Raw genomic sequence first — 19,114 nt, forward strand, 5'->3', positions numbered from 1 at the left:
TAGATAGCATATTCAAAAGCAGAGACATTACTTTGCCAACTAAGGTCCGTCTAGTCAAGGCTATGGTTTTTCCTGTGGTCATGTATGAATGTGAGAGCTGGACTATGAAGAAGGCTGAGCGCTGAAGAATTGATGCTTTTGAACTGTGGTGTTGGAGAAGACTCTTGAGTGTCCCTTGGACTGCAAAGAGATCCAACCAGTCCATTCTGAAGGAGATCAGCCCTGGGATTTCTTTGGAAGGAATGATGCTAAAGCTGAAGCTCCAGTACTTTGGCCACCTCATGCGAGGAGTTGACTCATTGGAAAAGACTCTGATGCTGGGAGGGATTGGGGGCAGGAGGAGAAGGGAACGACCGAGGATGAGATGGCTGGATGGCATCACCAACTCAATGGACGTGAGTCTGAGTGAACTCCGGGAGATGGTGATGGACAGAGAGGCCTGGCGTGCTGCAATTCATCGGGTAGCAAAGAGTCAGACACGACTGAGCGACTGAACTGAAAACTGAATCACTTTTCTGTACAGCTGAAACACAATATTGTAAATCAACTATATTTCAATTTTTTTTAAGTTTAAGCTATCCTTGGCCCCTCTTGCTCGCTCACCTCAGCATCCAATCCATCAGCCATGTCCCCCCTCCCCACTCCAGATCTGTCCCTTTCTCCGTTTCCCTTGGCCCCAGCGTCCAAGCCCCCAGCATTTCTTGCCTGGACCGCCACGCTGCACTCCTCTCTGCTTCCTAATCTGCTTCTGAAAAATCTCATCTCCACACAGAAGCCAGAGTAAGCTCTTGAAAGTCGCAGACCGGGTCACCTCCCTGCCTAAAATCCTTCTGTGAAACTGTAACAGTCTTCAATCCTTCCCCTGCCTACAAGACCACGTGTGATATGGCATCTGCCTGACTCTCCCCAGTCTCTGGGGTTTACTCTCCCCCTGGTACACTCACTCCATATGAAACTCAAAAAGCAGGTGAAAAGATCGTGCGCTAGATTAAAATGTGAATATCTGCACAGACACTAGATCCACACAATTTCCACAAATACATGTCTTTATTTCACCATCTTTTTTGTATATTGATATATATATGATATATATATATATATGTCATACATATATCATATATATGTGAGAAGGAAATGGCAACCCACCCCAGTATTCTTGCCTGGGAAATCCCATGGACAGAGGAGCCTGGCGGGCAAAGGAGCTCATGGGATCACGAAGAGTTGGACATGACTAAGTGACTAACACTTTCACACTTCCACACTTTCATAAATGTATATTTACTATGCCCTGTTGTTTGTGGGATCCTAATTTCCCAAATTGGAACCGAACCCAGGCCCACAGCAATGGAAGCATGGACTCCAAACCACTGGACCACCAACAAATTCCCTAAATAAATGTTTAATCTATGAGCACCTACCTCCTTCTGAAACTGTGTTTATTTATTAGAGGTATTTACATTTAATGGGGCTTCCCAGGTGGTGTTCATGGAAAGGAACCCACCTGCCAATGCAGGAGGTGTGTGACAAGGATTTGATCTCTGAGTCAGGAAGATTCCCTGGAGGAGAGCATGGCAATCCACTCCAGTATTCCTGCTTGGGAAATCCCATGGACAGAGGAGCCTGGTGGGGCTACAGTCCATGGGTTGCACAGAATCAGAGATGACTGAAGCAAGTTAGAATGCAAGCACTTTTTCATGCCATCCTACAAATCTCTACCATGCTATAATGTCTGAAATATTTCCTTTAAAAAACTATACTAAATGGATTATAGAAACTCCTTAATGGGGATTCCCCACCCCACTCTGATTACGTGGCACCCTCTCAGCCAATGAGAGCACCAAGTGTCCTGGACGTGCTCTCCTAGGCAAGTCCCACACATGTAGCTTTCCCTCCTGCCATCCCTCTTTATGTCACGGATCTTGTATTCTGGCCACAATGCCTTCCTCGGGACATGCAGATGAGGATAAGAGCACTACAAATAAATTAAGGCAGAATATGATACTGAATGTTAAAATATAAGCTTCACAACAACTTGGGGATGTGCAAGCAGACACCAGAGTGAAAACTATTGGTGGGTGGCTGGTGTGTTACCAACAGACAGCAGCCTCACCAAGGACTTCGTGGCTGGAGATCCATCATTAGCTGCAGACAATTTGAAGAAAAAAAAAAAACAACCCGCAAAGGAACATGCCATGAGGCCCCCAAATGCAGGGCACTTGACTCAGCCCAACTACTCACACCAAGGCGTTCCCCTGGGGGGTGGGGGGTGAGGTTTCCTTCCACTTTTGCATCCTGTGACCCCCTCCACTACATGATGAAAAGATGCCTATGTGTTTTGCACACAGCAGGAGCTCCAAAGTAGCTGACCCAGTGCCTGGCACACAGTAGGGCCTCCATAAAATAGTGCCTGAATAAATAAATGGATGAGTGAATGTTTTTCAAAGTTTCCATCTTTGTTCTCTTCCCTGTTCCTTTTCACTGGTCCAGATCCTCCTTTCTAAAACCCCTTGAGGAGGGAGAAGCATGCGGGCACAGCCATCACAGATGTTCTCCGGATCACTGATGCACCCTCGGCCACAGCGGGAAACAAACCCCAATGAGACACTGACCACTAGGGAGAGACAATGTTTTTGAAGGCAATGGTAGGCTTTGAGACAAATGCGTCTACTGTGGTAAGAACAAACAGTGGCAGCCAGCTATAACCCTCAGTAAACAAATTCAATACAGATGAGACTTCCGCAGTATACACGGTACATTTCACCTGTGTAGCCTGCAATCAAGTATATGTTGTTGTTACTGTTAGTAGTATTATTATTGTTATAAATTTTGCTTCTTCTCAGTCTGGCCTTCAACCTAAATACTGCAGAGGATTTAATTACACAAAAGCATGAGTTACTCCAATTTCCCCTAAATCCACTCCAAAGAACAAATCCTTTAATATATACTGCAGGTAAAATGCCATCCCCAAGTGAAATAACTAATCCAGGGTAAAAGCTCTGTTGGCTTCATAAATTACTTCAGGGGAAAAAAAAAAGAATTAAAGGTGATTGTCCAACACACAAACCAAATGCTACACAAGCAAGGCACAGCCAGGTGCCATTAACAAGGCAATTACCAGGACCTGAAATCAGATTCAGTCCTCTCACCTGCCTCCTCTCTGGCACTCTACCTATTCCCTTTTCAGCTTTCAAGAACTGACACTGGGGCTATTTTGGGAAATAAAAGGATCCCAAAGTTAAGGTGCAGCTTCCACTAACACAGTAGTAGATCTCCAAGGAAACTCTGGGGAAAGTTCTCTGCCTACAATATCGACTCAGTTTCCTTACTTAGGAAGTCACCCTTCTCCACCTGCAACGCAGAGACCCTCGTACAATCCCTGGGTCGGGAAGATCCTCTGGAGAAGGAAATGGCTACCCACTCCAGTATTCTTGTCTGAATTAGTTCATGGAAAGAGAAGCCTGGCGGGCTACAGTCCATGCGGTAGCAAAGAGTCCAGACAAAACTGATCCACTAACACTTTCCCCTAGTAGAGCTTCATGTAAATAACTGCCTGCAGTTTCAGCTGAAGACATTCTGTGGCTTACAGAGGAAGAGACCGCCAAGTGCTCTAGTCACTAGCAGAGATAAGCAATAGCTCCCGGGATGTGATGCAAATCTCGCAAGCACCCTTTTTTTTTTTTTTTTTTTGGTGGTGATTTTCTTTTTCTTTTTTTTATTTTACTTCATTTTTCTTTACAACACTGTATTGGTTTTGCCATACATCAACATGAATCTGCCACGGGTGTACACATGTTCCCAAGCATCCTTAAGAATCACAAGACCTCATGTTCAAGGGCTATTAAGGACCTGACACAGATCTCATCAACAAACTCTCCAAAATGCCCCCACTCTCCTTGCGTGGATATTGGTATTTTTGACTTGTTTTTGAAAAACTATACACACACACCTACACATAAACGCAGAGCCCCATCTGCTCCTCTCAAGCGTTCCTTACTGCCTCGGTCCACACACACCGCGATCCCTTGCCCTAACACCCCTCCTTCCACGTGTCCCAAGTGGGAGAGCAGAGTGAGCAGGGAACTTCAGGAGACACCTTAAGAGAGAAAACAACTTAAACAGCGAACTGCCCATTTTGAAAGGGGAGAGAGTGTCAAAGAAAAAACAACACGAAACTTCCGTCGCAGAGACCGGAGTCTCTCGGCCACCAACAGGGCGGGGGGCTAGCGCGCGCCCCGGAAACTGCCGAGGATAACTGGCTGATTTCTGGGGGGTGGTGGCGTCTTTAAACAACAAAGTTTTAAATGAACTAGGATCCAGACAGAATTGGCGTGATGGGGCCAGCTCTTACGTACAGGCATCGCGCACGCCCCTCTGCCCCCCACTCTCAGTCCTTCTCCAACGGTGCCGGAAGCCGCTAGCCGGCAGGGCCCGGGGACCAGCGCGCTCGCCGGTCGCTCCAGTCCCAGCATGTGCCAAGGCTCTCCTTCCTTCCCCGCCACTGCGATGTGGGCCCGGGGTGGGGTCGCGGCGCACCTAGGGGAGCGGGGACGCGGCGTGGGCCCGGGTGCCGAGGCCGCCCCAGCTTGCCGGCGGCCCGATCGCGCGCGCACACACTCACACTCACACCGAGCAGCGCGCAGGGAGGGGCGGGCGGCGGGCGCGTTACCTGTTCTGCCAGCCCTGGAGGAGGTTGGTGTATTTGCTGAGCACGCCCTCGAGCGCCGGCTCCCTCCGCCGGCCGCTGCCCCCGCACGGGCTAGCGGCTACCGAGCCCGGGCTGCTGCGGCTGCCCCCGCCTCCGAGCCCGGCGGCCGCCGACCTGCCGGAGACCCCCCGGCCCGCCAGGGAGCAGGAGGGCGAGGAGCCCGCCGAGGTGGCGCGGCTGCTGCTGCGGCTGCTGCTGTTGCTGCCCCCGCCGCTTTCCGCGCCCGGGGCTGCCCTCTCCATGGTCCGTGCGCGCCCGGGACGCGGGGGCCCGCCGCGGTGGCGGCCCCGGCGCTGGGGCTCCTGGCGCGGCGGCGGCTACAGCTCCGGGAGCCCGGGCCGCGCGTGGCTGCTCCAAATCCCCGGGAAACGCCTGACTCATACAGGAGGAAGAGGAGGAGGAGGCGACGAGCGCTGGGAAGGAAGCCAAAGGGGCTGGATGCAGCTGCGGCCGCCCCTCCCCCGTCGCGGCCCCGGCCCCTCCCTCCGCACTAGTTTCCCCGGCAAGTTCGGAGCGGGTGGCCGCTTCGGCCAGCCCTCCTCCAGGTCTTCCTGATCTGCTTGCCAGTCCGCGGGGCCGCTCAGGCCCGTGGCTCGGGGCGCTCTCGGAGCCGATCCGCAGGGTGGGCACGCCCGGAATCCACACCCTGCCGCCCCCTCTCGATGGGAAGGTGCGAAAGGGAATCTCCGCGCGTCACTCCCCACCCCCGCACCCACCTCGGGACCTGGCGGGAGGAGCGGCCCCACCCAGTGGGTCCACCCGGATATGGACCCGCCCGGCCTAACACCGGTCACACGCAACTCCTCTATGTCTTCCGCACCGAGCCTGGGCCGGACACACGTACACGGTCACCTGGACATCGACCTCGCTGGCCGAGCCGAGGAACAGGGCTAGAGGTCCTCCGGGCTCTCCTGCGTGTCTGGGAGGGGAGGGGAGAAGAAGGCAGGTAAACTCGCCCGGGGCGTTTTCACCCACTGGAGTTGTGAGAAACGCACAGTGGACACCCGGGCTAGGATTTGAGTGGGGCAAGAGTGCTCGGATTCCTGCAAGCGCCTCCTTCAGTTGAGCGTCCTGGACGCAGCTCTGGCCTCACCTGAATCCCTACACTGATGGTCACACGTCAACCTAGCCAATCCAACCATACCTGGTGTTATCAAGACAGCACGACGCACTTGGGAACCAGAGGCTCCGAAATGGGTAAGACTGCACTGAAAGCTCGAGAGATCACAGATACCTACACACAGAGCAAAGTATTCTGTGTATTGACTGTAACTTCTGCCCCCACCCCCAATGGAGGCACACGGAGCTGCAGCTGGGTTTCTAAATCTAAAGTGGAGTTGCTGCTCTTCTGCAAAATTAGATGGGTTACACTCTCCACTGCACTCATCATTTTTGTGCATATAAATATCCAATGCAATCTGGAAGTTTCTAAAAATTACCTAGAAAAGAGCTTTGAGGATCTTACCCACCCCCAACATACACAAACACACACACACACACACACACACACACACATGAAAACAAAAAGATTGATAGGTGGTCCTTACCTAGAAACTCGTAACACAGGTAAATAATTCAACAGTTAAAAAATTACTAAATGGAATAGAGTCAGCTCTCATGGGGCCAGTTCTCCAAGCCTGACCCTTTTCTACCTCCGTATCCTTCCAGGAAGCTTTCAAAGGTGGCTCAGTTCTAGAAATTTTCATGGAGAAGCTTCTGGGGCTGGTGAGACATGGTTGTGCCCCCAAATAAATTACAATCCCAAGTGCCCACACAGTGTAAAAAGAGATAGCCTCCCCACCCCCCACCCCCAATCACGAGACTGCATGGTAGAAAGGACTGAACTTTGAAGCCAGACAGGGCTGAATTCAAATCTATGACCTTGATCAAGTGACCTCTTTAAGCCTTAGTCTTCTCACCTGCAAAATGGAACTAATTTTACTAGTGGCTGGGATGAGAATGTTTATTTGGTTCAAAATACCATCTCTTCCCATGGGAGGAATATATTCCCTCCATATGAACCTCAGCCTTGGCCACGGAATTCTTTTGGCCAGTGGACTGAACAGATATAATAGATGCTACGTCCAAACATAAGTCTAAGGGCCATCGTGTGGTTCCCCCATCTTTCTCCCCCTCCTGCTAGGGGAGCAGCGTGTCTCAGCTCAAGGCTGTCCTTCAGATTGGGTCCTGGATTAAGGAAATGTGTGACAGAGCTGAAGCCAGTTAGCTTTGACTGGCCACGTGCACACAGTCTTTGCTGTCAGCTGCTGAGATTTCAGGAACCATTTTGATACCAGAGCATAACAGTGCCTGAGCCAGCTGGTCTGTGTGTGAGTGTGTGTGAACCCCTTCACTGATGCGAGGACAGGGAAGTGGGCACATACTGAGCCATGTGTCAGTCATTACACCCCCAGACAGCACCCCACATGGGGGCCTGCCACCTGAGGATCCAGCTACAAGCGGGCAGGTGCCATCATCTTATTTCATATCATTGAACCTCAGCCACTACCACTTCATCCTATCCCGTGCACCTGTGACTGGATGAGCCATTGCTCATTGAGTCCAGTTTCACTTTGAACTGAAAAGTGGAGACCCTTGAGACAGCCCCGTTGCAGGAGAGAGGAGCTACTGCTGAGAGGAGCAGTCCAGGCCTGTGTCCTAGTCTGTGCAGGCTGCTGGAACAGAATGCTACAGACTGGGCGCTTATTAGCGACAGAAATGTATCTCTAACAGCTGTGGAGTCTGGAAGTCCAAGATCAAAGAGCCAGCAGAGTCAGGTTCTGCTGAGAACCCTCTTGCGGGCTTCAGATTTCTCATTGTGTCCTCACATGGCAGAGGGGTCTGGGGAGCTCTGTGGGGTCTCTTTTACAAGAGCACTGACCCCACCTTCATGAACTAAGCACCGCCCCCCCAAAGGCCTCACCTCCTCATACCATCACATTGGGCGTTGGGATTTCAGCGTAGGCATTTGAGGGGACACAGATATCAGACCATAGCAGCCAGGATGCTCCGAGAGCAGGCCAGCTGTGTGGGATCAGACATGGCCAAGGAGGTAAGTCAGTGGCAAGAGGTGAATGGAACAGATGTGCTGCAAGAAAAAGCAAGACCGTGACCAGGAAGGGCGCACACATGTCCCTCCTCTTCTCTGCCTCTTCACCAGGCTTGAGCTCCTCGTCCATGGAATTGGGGGTTTTGTTATCATTGTTCCTTTTTAACTGAAGTATAGTCTATTTGGGGGGCTTCCCTGGTAGCTCAATCAGTAAAGAATCTGCCTGCAGTGCAGGAGACCCAGGTTCGATCCCTGGGTTGGGAAGATCCATTGGTGAAGGAAATGGCAAACCACTCCAGTATTCTTGCCTGGAAAATCCCATGGACAGAGAAGCCTGGCGGGCTATAGGCCATGGGATCGCAAGAGTCGGACACAACTTAGCAACTAAACCACCACAGTCGATTTACAACGCTGTGTTAGTTTCAGGTGATTCAGATTTACGTATATATACATATTCCTTTTTGCATTCTTTCCATTATGGTTTATTACAGTATATTGAATATTGTTCCCTGTGCTACACAGTAGGACCTAGTTGTTTATTTTATTGATTTTTGTTAATTTACTAATAAATGTATTAATTTATTGTTGTATTAATTTTTATTGGCATATAGTTGCTTTATAATGTTGTGTTAGTTTCCTCTGTACAGCATGTTTGTCTATTTTATATATAGTAGTTTATATCCACTAACCTTGAACTAATTTATTCCTTTCCCACCCCATTTTCCCTTTGGTTACCAAAAATGTTTTATGTCTTTGAGTCTGTTTCTATTTCATAGATAGGTTCATTTGTATCATATTTAGATTCCACATGTAACTGATATCATATGATATTTGTCTTTGTCTGACTTCTTTCACTGAGTATGATCACCTCTGGGTCAATCTATGTTGCTACAAATGGCATTGTTTCATTTATGGCTGCTGCTGCTGCTGCTAAGCCACTTCAGTCGTGTCCGACTCTGTGAGACCCCATAGACAGCAGCCCACCAGGCTCCCCCGTCCCTGGGATTCTCCAGGCAAGAACACTGGAGTGGGTTGCCATTTTCTTCTCCAATGCATGAAAGTGAAAAGGGAAAGTGAAGTCACTCAGTCATGTCTGACGCTTTGCGACCCCGTGGATTGTAGCCCACCAGGCTCCTCCATCCATGGGATTTTCCAGGCAAGAGTACATTTATGGCTGAGTAACATTCTATTGTGTATGTGTGTATATATATATATGCCTTTTTCTCCATTCACCTGTTGATGGACATTTAAGTTGCTTGCACGTCTTGGCTATTGTGAATAGTGCTGCTATTAACATTGGGGTACATGCAACTTTTCAAATTAGAGTTTTCTCCAGATACATGCCCAGGAGTAGGATTCTTGGATCATTGGAGTTTTAAACAAAGTCACTTCTTCCAGAAAGTTTTCTTGACCCACTATAGTATAACAAATTGAGAAAAGATACTTGCAGAATTCTTTTCACGTGAGAAAAACAGCTTGAGAACAAAAGACAATAAATTGGCAAAAATATCTGTAAAGCTTACAAACCCAAAACAAGGACTTATTTCCTTAACTTACCCAGACTGCATAAATCATTAAGGAAAATACAAATGTAAGTAGAGCAACTGGAAATCTAACAGCCATCTTGGGCCATGTGAAGAATTTGGGAATGGAAGCCATACATGATTGGAACAAAAAGACGAAAACCACACCTTTTCAAATAATAAGCAGAAACAGTCACCACCAGGAGGGAACCGACTACTCTAGCTTCTCCACATGGACCCAGCGAGCTGGTCTGGAGTTTCCAGTAATTGTTTTCAGAGCCCCTCCTCTAGCTGGGACTATCACTCTTGCCAATGGCACATAAAGTCTTGGGAGAATGTTCATGGACCAGCAAGAGTAGGTAGTCACTAGAAGTTAACACAACACTGGAAAGCAACTATACTTCAGTAAAATAAATTTGAAAAAATAAAGAGTAGGTAGTCACTGACGTAGTTGGTCAGATGACATAAATGAAGCCACAATTGGAGAGAGAACCCTCTGTTTCAACTTCCTCACTTTTGTGTCAGCAGCAACTGATCTAATGTGCTCTCTACCGAGTAATAACAGTAACAGCTAATATTTATTGAGCAGCTACTATGTGTCAGGCACTGTGCCAAATGTGTTATACACAGTAACTTGTTTAATCTTTACAACAACCACAAGAGTTGCATACAGTTACTGCTCCTGTGTTACAGGTGGAGAAAAACTGAATCAGAGAAATGTTAAGCAACACCCCCCTATAGTGGAAAAGAATCTAATACTATATATAATATATACATAGTAAAACTTAGTCATTTTGCTGTACGCCTGAAAGTAACACAGCGTTGTAAACCAACTATTAATATATTTCAATTAAAAATTTTAACAAAAACCTTAGGGACTTCCCTGGTGGTCCCGTGGTTAAGAATTCACCTTCCAATGTAGGGGACATGGGTTCAATTCCTGGCCCAGAAACTAAGCTCCCACTTGCCCAGGAGCAGCTAATCCCTGCACCACAACTAAGGCTTCTCACCACAACGATGATCCTGAGTGCCACAACTAAGACCCAGCGCGGCCAAAAATTAATAAGTAAGACTATGTAAAAAATAAGATACATAGAAACAAATTTAAAAATTTAATAAAATATGTTTACAATATCTGGATGAAACCACTTTACAAGAAGAAAAAGATTCCCCCCGGCTTGCTGGAGCTAGAATTTGAGCCCAGGCAGTTTGGCTAATGAGCCTGAGTTCTTTACCACTGAGCTGTTCCACTTGCTTCCTAATGGATCCAGTCTCCTTTCCTCTGCTTAATGAAACCACTGGAGGTACAGCTCAGTGTCTGGAGTTCCATTTCCTATTATGTACTTTGGTTCATGTAGGAACTGACTCTCCTGTCACCATTGGGAAGAAAAGCAGCGCAGGAGCTAGGGCCCCTAGCACCTAGCCACAAGGCCTGCATGCAGCAATCCTCCATAAATGCATATTGTTTGATGAATGAAGCCTGATTTTACTGCGGAAGAAACAGAGAGGAGGAGGGACTGCCAAGGGACTTGCCTGGCAGTCCAGTGGTGGAGACTCGGCGCTCCCACTGCAGGGGCACAGGTTCGATCCCCTGGGGAACTGAGACGCCACGAGCTGCAGAGCATGACCGAAACAGAAAAGGAGGAGCCGACACGAACCCTGAACCCAGGTCTTCTGATGCCAAGTCCACTGTTCTTGCACACACAGCCTGCTGCCTGGGCTTCAGCTCTGGCGTGTCCACACAACGTTACCATCTGCTGGGAAGGTGAAAACACCCCGGTGAGAGTAGGGACAGCCTGCCACCGTGTAAACCAGCAGCTCCCTAAGGGCCACCCTGAGGGTTACATCCAGGAAAATCAGATCACTACAAGGGTCACATGCAGCTTAGCAGTACAGCCATATACACATATATTTTCCAAAATGGAAGTTATGTCATTTTGATGATTATTAAAATGGACATTCATTTGTAAAGATTCATATACACAAAGATACATTGTGGAAAGTGAAATATACCTGTAACACCTCCCCAGAAGAAATCACTGTCAATAATTTATATGTATATTCTTCCAGACATTTTTCTATGCAGAAATATAGCTACAGACTGTCTTACTCAAAAACATGTTCATACTGGGAATTCCCTGGTGGTCTGGTGGTTAGGACTCTGAGCTTCCACTGCAGGGGGGCTGGGTTCGATCCCTGGTTGGGGAACTAAGATCTTGCAAGCCACACAGTGTGGCCAAATAAATAAATAAAGGCTCATGCTATAAAATATATGCTTTCTAAAATGCTTCGTTGACTAAAGTATATCATATAGAGAGGTCCCTTTAGAGCTCTATCGTCTATATGTATCACCTACATATCAGCTGTATATTTGTAAAAGTTTCAGAGTATAATTCTGTATATGTGCATTCTCATTTAATCATCCCGTTAGTGAGGCACTCTGTAGTGTTTCAAACTTTTGCTATTATTAAAAAAAAATGTTCCTGAAATAACCTTGTACATTAGTTAAATTATTCCCTTAGAGTCAGATACTGGAATTGTAATGACTGGATCAAACTGCCTATTATAAACATGGCTCATGTATTACAAAATTCTCCCAGAAAGCCTGAATCAGTTTTCACTCTGCTGCTCCTGTCTGGATCTCCTCGAGTGTTTGAGCAATGGCTGAATGGTCTAGGTTGGCCGTGGCTGGGACAGCTGGCTTCTCTGTCTTCACCAGGGTCTTTCATTCTCTGGGAACCTCACCTGGGCTTGTTCTCGGGGTATGGAGAGGGTTCCAGAGAGAGGAAGCATGCAAAGCCTCTGGAAGCCTGGTCTGGGGACTGGCACAGGGTCACTTCTGTCGAATTTCCACAAAGGTGCCGACTTTCCGAGACATCCAGGGAGGGGTCCACATGGCAATGTTCCAGGTTCCCATAGTAACTTAAAGGAACACTTGCACTGTATCTACATCCCTTCAGGTCCTACAAGTAAAAGAGGAAGATATCTTCGTATTCCTTGCAGCAGGAACCCACAGAAAGCTGTTCTTCCTCAGACTCTTAGAAAATCAAAAAAGGTGCATGGAAAATCAACAGTTCCTTTAAAAACAAAAAACAGTACTGAAACAATTGGACATTTATATGCAAAAAAAAAAATCAAGAAACCCATACTTCACACTTTATTCAAAAATGACCTCAAAAGTAATCAAAAGCTAAAAGGTGAAACATAAAAATGTTAACTTTTAAAAGAAAGCATAGGATGGACTTCCCTGGCAGTCCAGTGGTTAACAATCCAGCTGTTAATGCAGGAGACCCGGGTTCGATCCCTGGTCTGAGATGATTCCACACACTGGAGAGCAGCTAAACCCATCCAGCGCAACTACTGAGCCCGCACGCCACAGCTGCGGAAGCCCAGGCACCAAGAGCCGGTGCTCCCCAAGGGAAGCCACTGCTGTGAGAAGCCCGCACGCAGCAAAGAAGAGTAGCTCGGGGCAACTAGGGAAAGCCCGCGCAACGCCATGCAGACCCAGCACAGCCGAAAGTAAATAAATAAATAAAAATTTTAAAAGGAAAAGTGTAGAAGAAATCTTTATGAACAGGGGTTAGGAAAACAGAGCAAAGTCACGTTGCCTCTTATGAAGAGGGAAGGTCAATGGGGAGGCAGAACCAAGAGTTTGGAGGAGGAGTCAGGGGCCTCAGAAGATTATTCCCAGGTCTAGAGAAGCAATCAAGGAACTTGCAATGGGCTTACAACCTGTTACTGGATTCTAGAATCGCTGTGGACCACTGATGCCTTCCTGCCTCCCATTCGCCGTTTTTGAAGTAGAGTATCAGGGGAGTTATCCTGTGTCTGGTGTCTTTTGACCACTGTGGAGGAGGGAGAGGGCAGACAACCTTTCTCCAGATGTACAGGGCGCAGGAATGAACTCAAGGAGCTCATCTTATTAGGGAGCTACCCCAATCACCCTCTCCTTTCCTAGACCCAACTCAGAGGACGATTCTGGACTTCAAGCTGGTGCAGTGATGGGAGGAGAGTCTCCGAGGTCCTTGTGGATGACTGTGTTCTGCATGTGGAAGGAATATAAATAACTTGTGGCCAGACTATAGTGGTTTCAAAGATAAGTCTACAAATTCTGTAATAATAGGACTTCCTGGGTCCAATGGCTAAGACTCTGCACTCCCAATACATGGGGCCCAGTTTCAATCCCTGGTCATGGAACTAGATCCCACATGCCTCAACTAAGACCCAGCACAGCTAAATAACAACATAAAATTTTTTTTAATTCTCTCAAGAGGTGGAGCTTAATTCCTCTCCCCTTCGGTGTGGAATGGACTTAGTGACCCACTGCTAGTGCAGAAAACATTGGCGGAAGTGATGAGCCATCAAGCCCAAGGTTATGTTATAAAAAGGCAGTGATTCCCTGTCTTAGGTGAATGTTCTCTGTCTCTCTCATCACTCACACTAGAGAAGCCAGCTGCCATGTCATAAGGACACCCAGAAAGCCTACAGAGAGGAGTTAAAGCATGCCAGCCACTATGTGAGTCATCTTGGAAGCAAGTCTTTGGAGGCCAGCTGACCGCCACATGAGTGACCTTGGACGTAGGTGCTCCCTGGCCAAGCCTCAGGACGAGTATAGCCCTGACATGCAGCTTGGCGGCAACCTCATGAGAGACCCTGAGCCAAACTACCCAGCTAAGCCACTTCCAGATTCCTGACCTTCAGAAACTGAGAGACAATAAGACTTTTTTACTTTAAGCGACTAAATTTGGGATAATTTGTTACCCAGCAGTAGATAACTACGACAGATGGATACCTTGAAACTTGTCATTTTCTGATGTTTATTTCTGTTATTTCCTTCTTGCTACCGTTGACCAAATTTTCCATGTCCTGAAGCTATGAAGCAGGGAAAATAACAGAATTCAGGGCAGACTAAAAGAAAAAAAAAGATATATCAGTGGCAAAAGCATAGACACATAGAAAAATGCAACAGAATAGAAAATCTAGAAATAGAACTACAGAATAGCCAATTGACTTTTGACAGAAGGGCAAGCACAGTTCAATGGTGCCTTCTGTATTAGTCTCCTGTTCCTGCCATAAAACATTACCACAAACTTAGTGGCTTTAAAACAACACAAAATTATTACGGCAATCAGAAATCAAAAAATAGGTCTCACTGGCTAAAATTAAGGTGTTGGCAGACAGGAGCATGTGTTTTTCTGAAGGCTCTGGGAGACAATCAGTTCCCTGCCTCTCCAGCTTCTAGGGGTCCCTGTATCCCTTGGCTCATGGCCTCCTCCAGCAATGGCCTCACACCAACCTCCGCTTCCATCATCTCTCTTCCTTCTGACTCTGACTCTCCTGCGTCCCTCTTACAAGCATCCTTGTGATCACACTGAGCCTACCTGGGTGATCTTTTCAACAAATGATTGAAACATTTGTTGGAACAACTGAACATTCATACACAAAAATATATATACGAAACTTCAGTTCAGTTCAGTTGCTCAGTCGTGTCCGACTCTTTGTGACCCCATGAATCGCAGCACGCCAGGCCTCCCTGTCCATCACCATCTCCCGGAGTTCACTGAGACTCACGTCCATCGAGTCCGTGATGCCATCCAGCCATCTCATCCTCTGTCGTCTCCTTCTCCTTCTGCCCCCAATCCCTCCCAGCATCAGAGTCTTTTCCAATGAGTCAACTCCTCGGATGAGGTGGCCAAAGTACTGAAGCTTCAGCTTCAGCATCATTCCTTCCAAAGAAATCCCAGGGCTGAGCTCCTTCAGAATGGACTGGTTAGATCTCCTTGCAGTCCAAGGGACACTCAAGAGTCTTCTCCAACACCACAGTTCAAAAGCATCAATTCTTCAGCGCTCAGCCTTCTTCACAGTCCAACTCTCACATCCATACGTGACCACAGGAAAAACCATAGCCTTGACTAGACGGACCTTAGTCAGCAAAGTAATGTCTCTGCTTTTGAATATGCTGTCTAGGTTGGTCATAACTTTCCTTCCAAGGAGTAAGAGTCTTTTAATTTCATGGCTGCAGTCACCATCTGCAGTGATTTTAGAGTCCAAAAAAATAAACTCTGACACTGTTTCCACTGTTTCCCCATCTATTTTCCATGAAGTGATAGGACCAGATGCCATGATCTTCGTTTTCTGAATGTTGAGCTTCAAGCCAACTTTTTCACTCTCCACTTTCACTTTCATCAAGAGGCTTTTTAGTTCCTCTTCCCTTTCTGCCATAAGGGTGGCATCATCTGCATATCTGAGGTTATTGATATTTCTCCCGGCAATCTTGATTCCAGCTTGTACTTCCTCCAGCCCAGCGTTTCTCATGATGTACTCTGCATATAAGTTAAATAAGCAGGGTGACAATATACAGCCTTGATGTACTCCTTTTCCTATTTGGAACCAGTCTGTTGTTCCATGTCCAGTTCTAACTGTTGCTTCCTGATCTGCATACAGATTTCTCAAGAGGCAGGTCAGGTGGTCTGGTATTCCCATCTCTCAGAATTTTCCACAGTTTATTGTGATCCACACAGTCAAAGGCTTTGGCATCATCAATAAAGCAGAAATAGATGTTTCTCTGGAACTCTCTTGCTTTTTCCATGATCCAGTGGATGTTGGCAATTTGATCTCTGGTTCCTTTGCCTTTTCTAAAACCAGCTTGAACATCAGGGAGTTCACAGTTCACGTATTGCTGAAGCCTGGCTTGCAGAATTTTGAGCATTACTTTACTAGCATGTGAGATGAGTGCAATTGTGCAGTAGTTTGAGCATTCTTTGGCATTGCCTTTCTTTGGGATTGGAATGAAAACTGACCTTTTCCAGTCCTGTGGCCACTGCTGAGTTTTCCAGATTTGCTGGCATGTTGAGTGCAGCACTTTCACAGCATCATCTTTCAGGATTTAAAATACCTCAACTGGAATTCCATCACCTCCACTAGCTTTGTTCATAGTGATGCTTTCTAAGGCCCACTTGACTTCACATTCCAGGATGTCTGGTTCTAGGTGAGTGATCACACCATCGTGATTATCCAGGTAGTGAAGATCTTTTTTGTACAGTTCTTCTGTGTATTCTTGCCACCTCTTCTTAATATGTTCTGCTTCTGTTAGGTCCATACCATTTCTGTCCTTTATCGAGCCCATCTTTATGAAACTTACCTACATCTTATACAAAAGTTAACTCAACATGGATCATAAACCAAAGTGTGGAAGGTTAAACTTTTAAACTTTAGGGAAAAAAATAGGAGAAACCTTTGTGAACCTGATCAGGAAAATAGTTCTTAGACACCACATCGAAAGCATGATCCATAGTTAAAAATGGAAAATTGGACTTTATCAGAAAAAAAGTTTGCCCTGCAAAGACACTGATAAGGGAACTTCCCTGGTGGTCCAGTGGCTAAGACTCCTCACTTCCAATGCAGGCGACACAGGTTCGATCCCTGGTCAGGGAACTAGATCCCAAATGCTGCAACTAGGAGTTTGCGTGCTGGCAACTAAAAGATCCCACATGCTGCAACTAAGACCTGGCACAGCCAAATAAATATTCTTTTTTAAGACACTGCAAAGAGTATCAAAGGACAAGCCACAGGCTGGGAAAAATATTTGCAAGTCACATATCCAAGAAAGGACTTGTCTCCAGAATAGTAAAGAATTCTCAAAATGTAGAACTAAGAAAATAAACAGCCTTATTTTTTAAATGGTGAAAGATTTTAATAATCATCACATAAGACATACAGATAGTAAATAAGCACATAAAGAGACGCTCAACATCGTTAGTCATCAGTAGTTGCTCAGTAACGTCCAACTCTTTGTCACCCCACGGACAGGGCCTGCCAGGATTCCCTGTCCATGGAATTCTCTAGGCAAGAATACTGGAGTTGGTTGCCATTTCCTTCTCCAGAGGATCTTCCCGACCCAAGGATCGAATCCCAGTCTCCCCCACTGCAGGCAGATTCTTTACTGTCTGAACCACCAGGGAAGCCCATTAGTCATCAGGGAAATGCAAATTAAAAGTACAATGATATACTACATGCCTATCAGCATGGTACACACACACACTCACACCACAAAAAAACTAATGATACCAAGTGCTAGTGAAGAATTAGAGTAACTGGAATGCTTGTACATTGCTGGTAAGAATAGGACCACCACTTTGGGAAACATTTGGGCAGTTTTTCTAAAGTTACACTTATCAAGTGAAATAAGACAGAGAAAGACAAAGACTATATGATTTCACTCACATGTATAATACAAGAAATTTTCACATATTGACCTATAAGGATGTCAAGCGAACATAAAAATAAAACATGAGTTCACTTAAATTTTATGCTGACTAAAACAACCTATTTTGGAATACTAAACATACATTGTACATTTTCTTTAATTACTAAAGGAAAGGGCGCATTGACTAGAAGTAAAGAATGTCCATGTTAAAAATAAAGATTAAATGCCTCCTTTGCTCGGACGCAAATGCTGGTTCTCCTTTGGTGATAAGACTTGCTTCCCAGGCACGAAGGCCATGCTCACTCACTGTGCACATGCTGACCTGTTGTTCTGAAACCTTGAAGGCATGTATCCCTGCCTTGTTTGATGTTCTTCGTTCTGACAAGAAATAAAACTGTGCTGAAAACCCTGCTTCTCCAGAGCAGTTTCTCAGAATTCCCTCAGAGTTTGTTTTCTTGGCTATAGTCCTCAGTTTGGCTAAATAAAACTCTTTTATATTCCTGTTATAGATTGTTTATTGGTTACTATTAACAACGTGTGTAATATTAAAAAAAAAAAAAAACTAACAAACAGCAGGGTTCTACTATACAGCACAGAAAACTATATTCAATATCCTATGATAAACCATAATAGAAAAGAATATTTTTGAAAAGAATGTATATCTATGTATAACTGAATCACTTTGCTTACAGCAGAAATTAACACAACTCTGTAAATCAACTACACTTCAATAAAAGAATTGATTTAAAAAAACAACAAATAAAACAAAATTCATGAATAAATCAAACCAAACAAAAACAAACAAATGGATACAGAGAGCAGAGTGATGGCTACCATGGCGGGAAGTGGGGGCTGGAAGGGAGGGTGAAATGGGTATACAGGATGGAAACCAAATTTTTGGTGGGGAGCACATCGTGGGGCATTCAGAAGTAGAAATACAATGTTGCCTACATGAAACATATAATATTATAAATTGATGTTATTTAAAAAATAAACATATACATAAGTAACCAAGTAGAACAACAAAACACACAACCTAGGTATCCCACTTTGGATATTTATCTCAGTGCAACAAAACCCCATGTTCACAATAAAACCTCTAGATGAATGTTTACCGCTGCTTTATTCATAAGCATCAAAACAGGGAAACAACCCAGCTGTCCCTCAACTGGGGAATGAACTGAAAACAAGACAAAACTGATACTTTCATACAAGGAACAACTACTCAGCAATAAGGGAGAGCAATTATTGATCCCTGCAACCGCACAAGTGAATCTCAAATGCATTATGCTAAGAGAAAGAAACCAGACTCACATACTGGGATCCCATTTGTAGGACATTCTGGACAAGTCTAAACTATAGGGACAAGGAACAGATCAGTGGTTGCCAAGAGGTAAGGGTGGAACCAGGGTCTGACTACAAAGAGGTAGCTGGAGAGAATTTTTTCTGGAGGGAGGTGGGGTGATGCGACTGCTCTTTATGAGGATTGGAGGTGGATACAAGAACTCTATGCACTTGTCAAAGCTCATAGACTGCCCTGGTGTGATTCCGTCCTGCGCGGCTGCTGGTTCGAATAGTAGTCGTTTAATTCCGTCCGGCTTCTGTCCCACATAAGTGCGTGCTGCCAACCC

At 46.0% G+C, this 19,114-nt stretch overlaps 1 protein-coding gene across 2 annotated transcripts in view; it reads right to left on the minus strand.

The window, feature by feature from the left end:
• The window catches only part of OSBPL10 (oxysterol binding protein like 10), a 320,496-nt gene extending 315,549 nt beyond the window's left edge, over positions 1 to 4,947 (minus strand). For both annotated transcript variants that reach the window (XM_068982153.1, XM_068982152.1), the window contains exon 1: positions 4,667 to 4,947. In XM_068982153.1, the coding sequence (XP_068838254.1) occupies positions 4,667 to 4,947 (281 nt within the window). The remainder of the gene's footprint in view (positions 1 to 4,666) is intronic.
• Positions 4,948 to 19,114: the final 14,167 nt, after the last annotated feature.

This window comes from Capricornis sumatraensis, chromosome 10 (genome assembly GCF_032405125.1).
Source record: "Capricornis sumatraensis isolate serow.1 chromosome 10, serow.2, whole genome shotgun sequence".
NCBI classification, from domain to species: domain Eukaryota; kingdom Metazoa; phylum Chordata; class Mammalia; order Artiodactyla; family Bovidae; genus Capricornis; species Capricornis sumatraensis.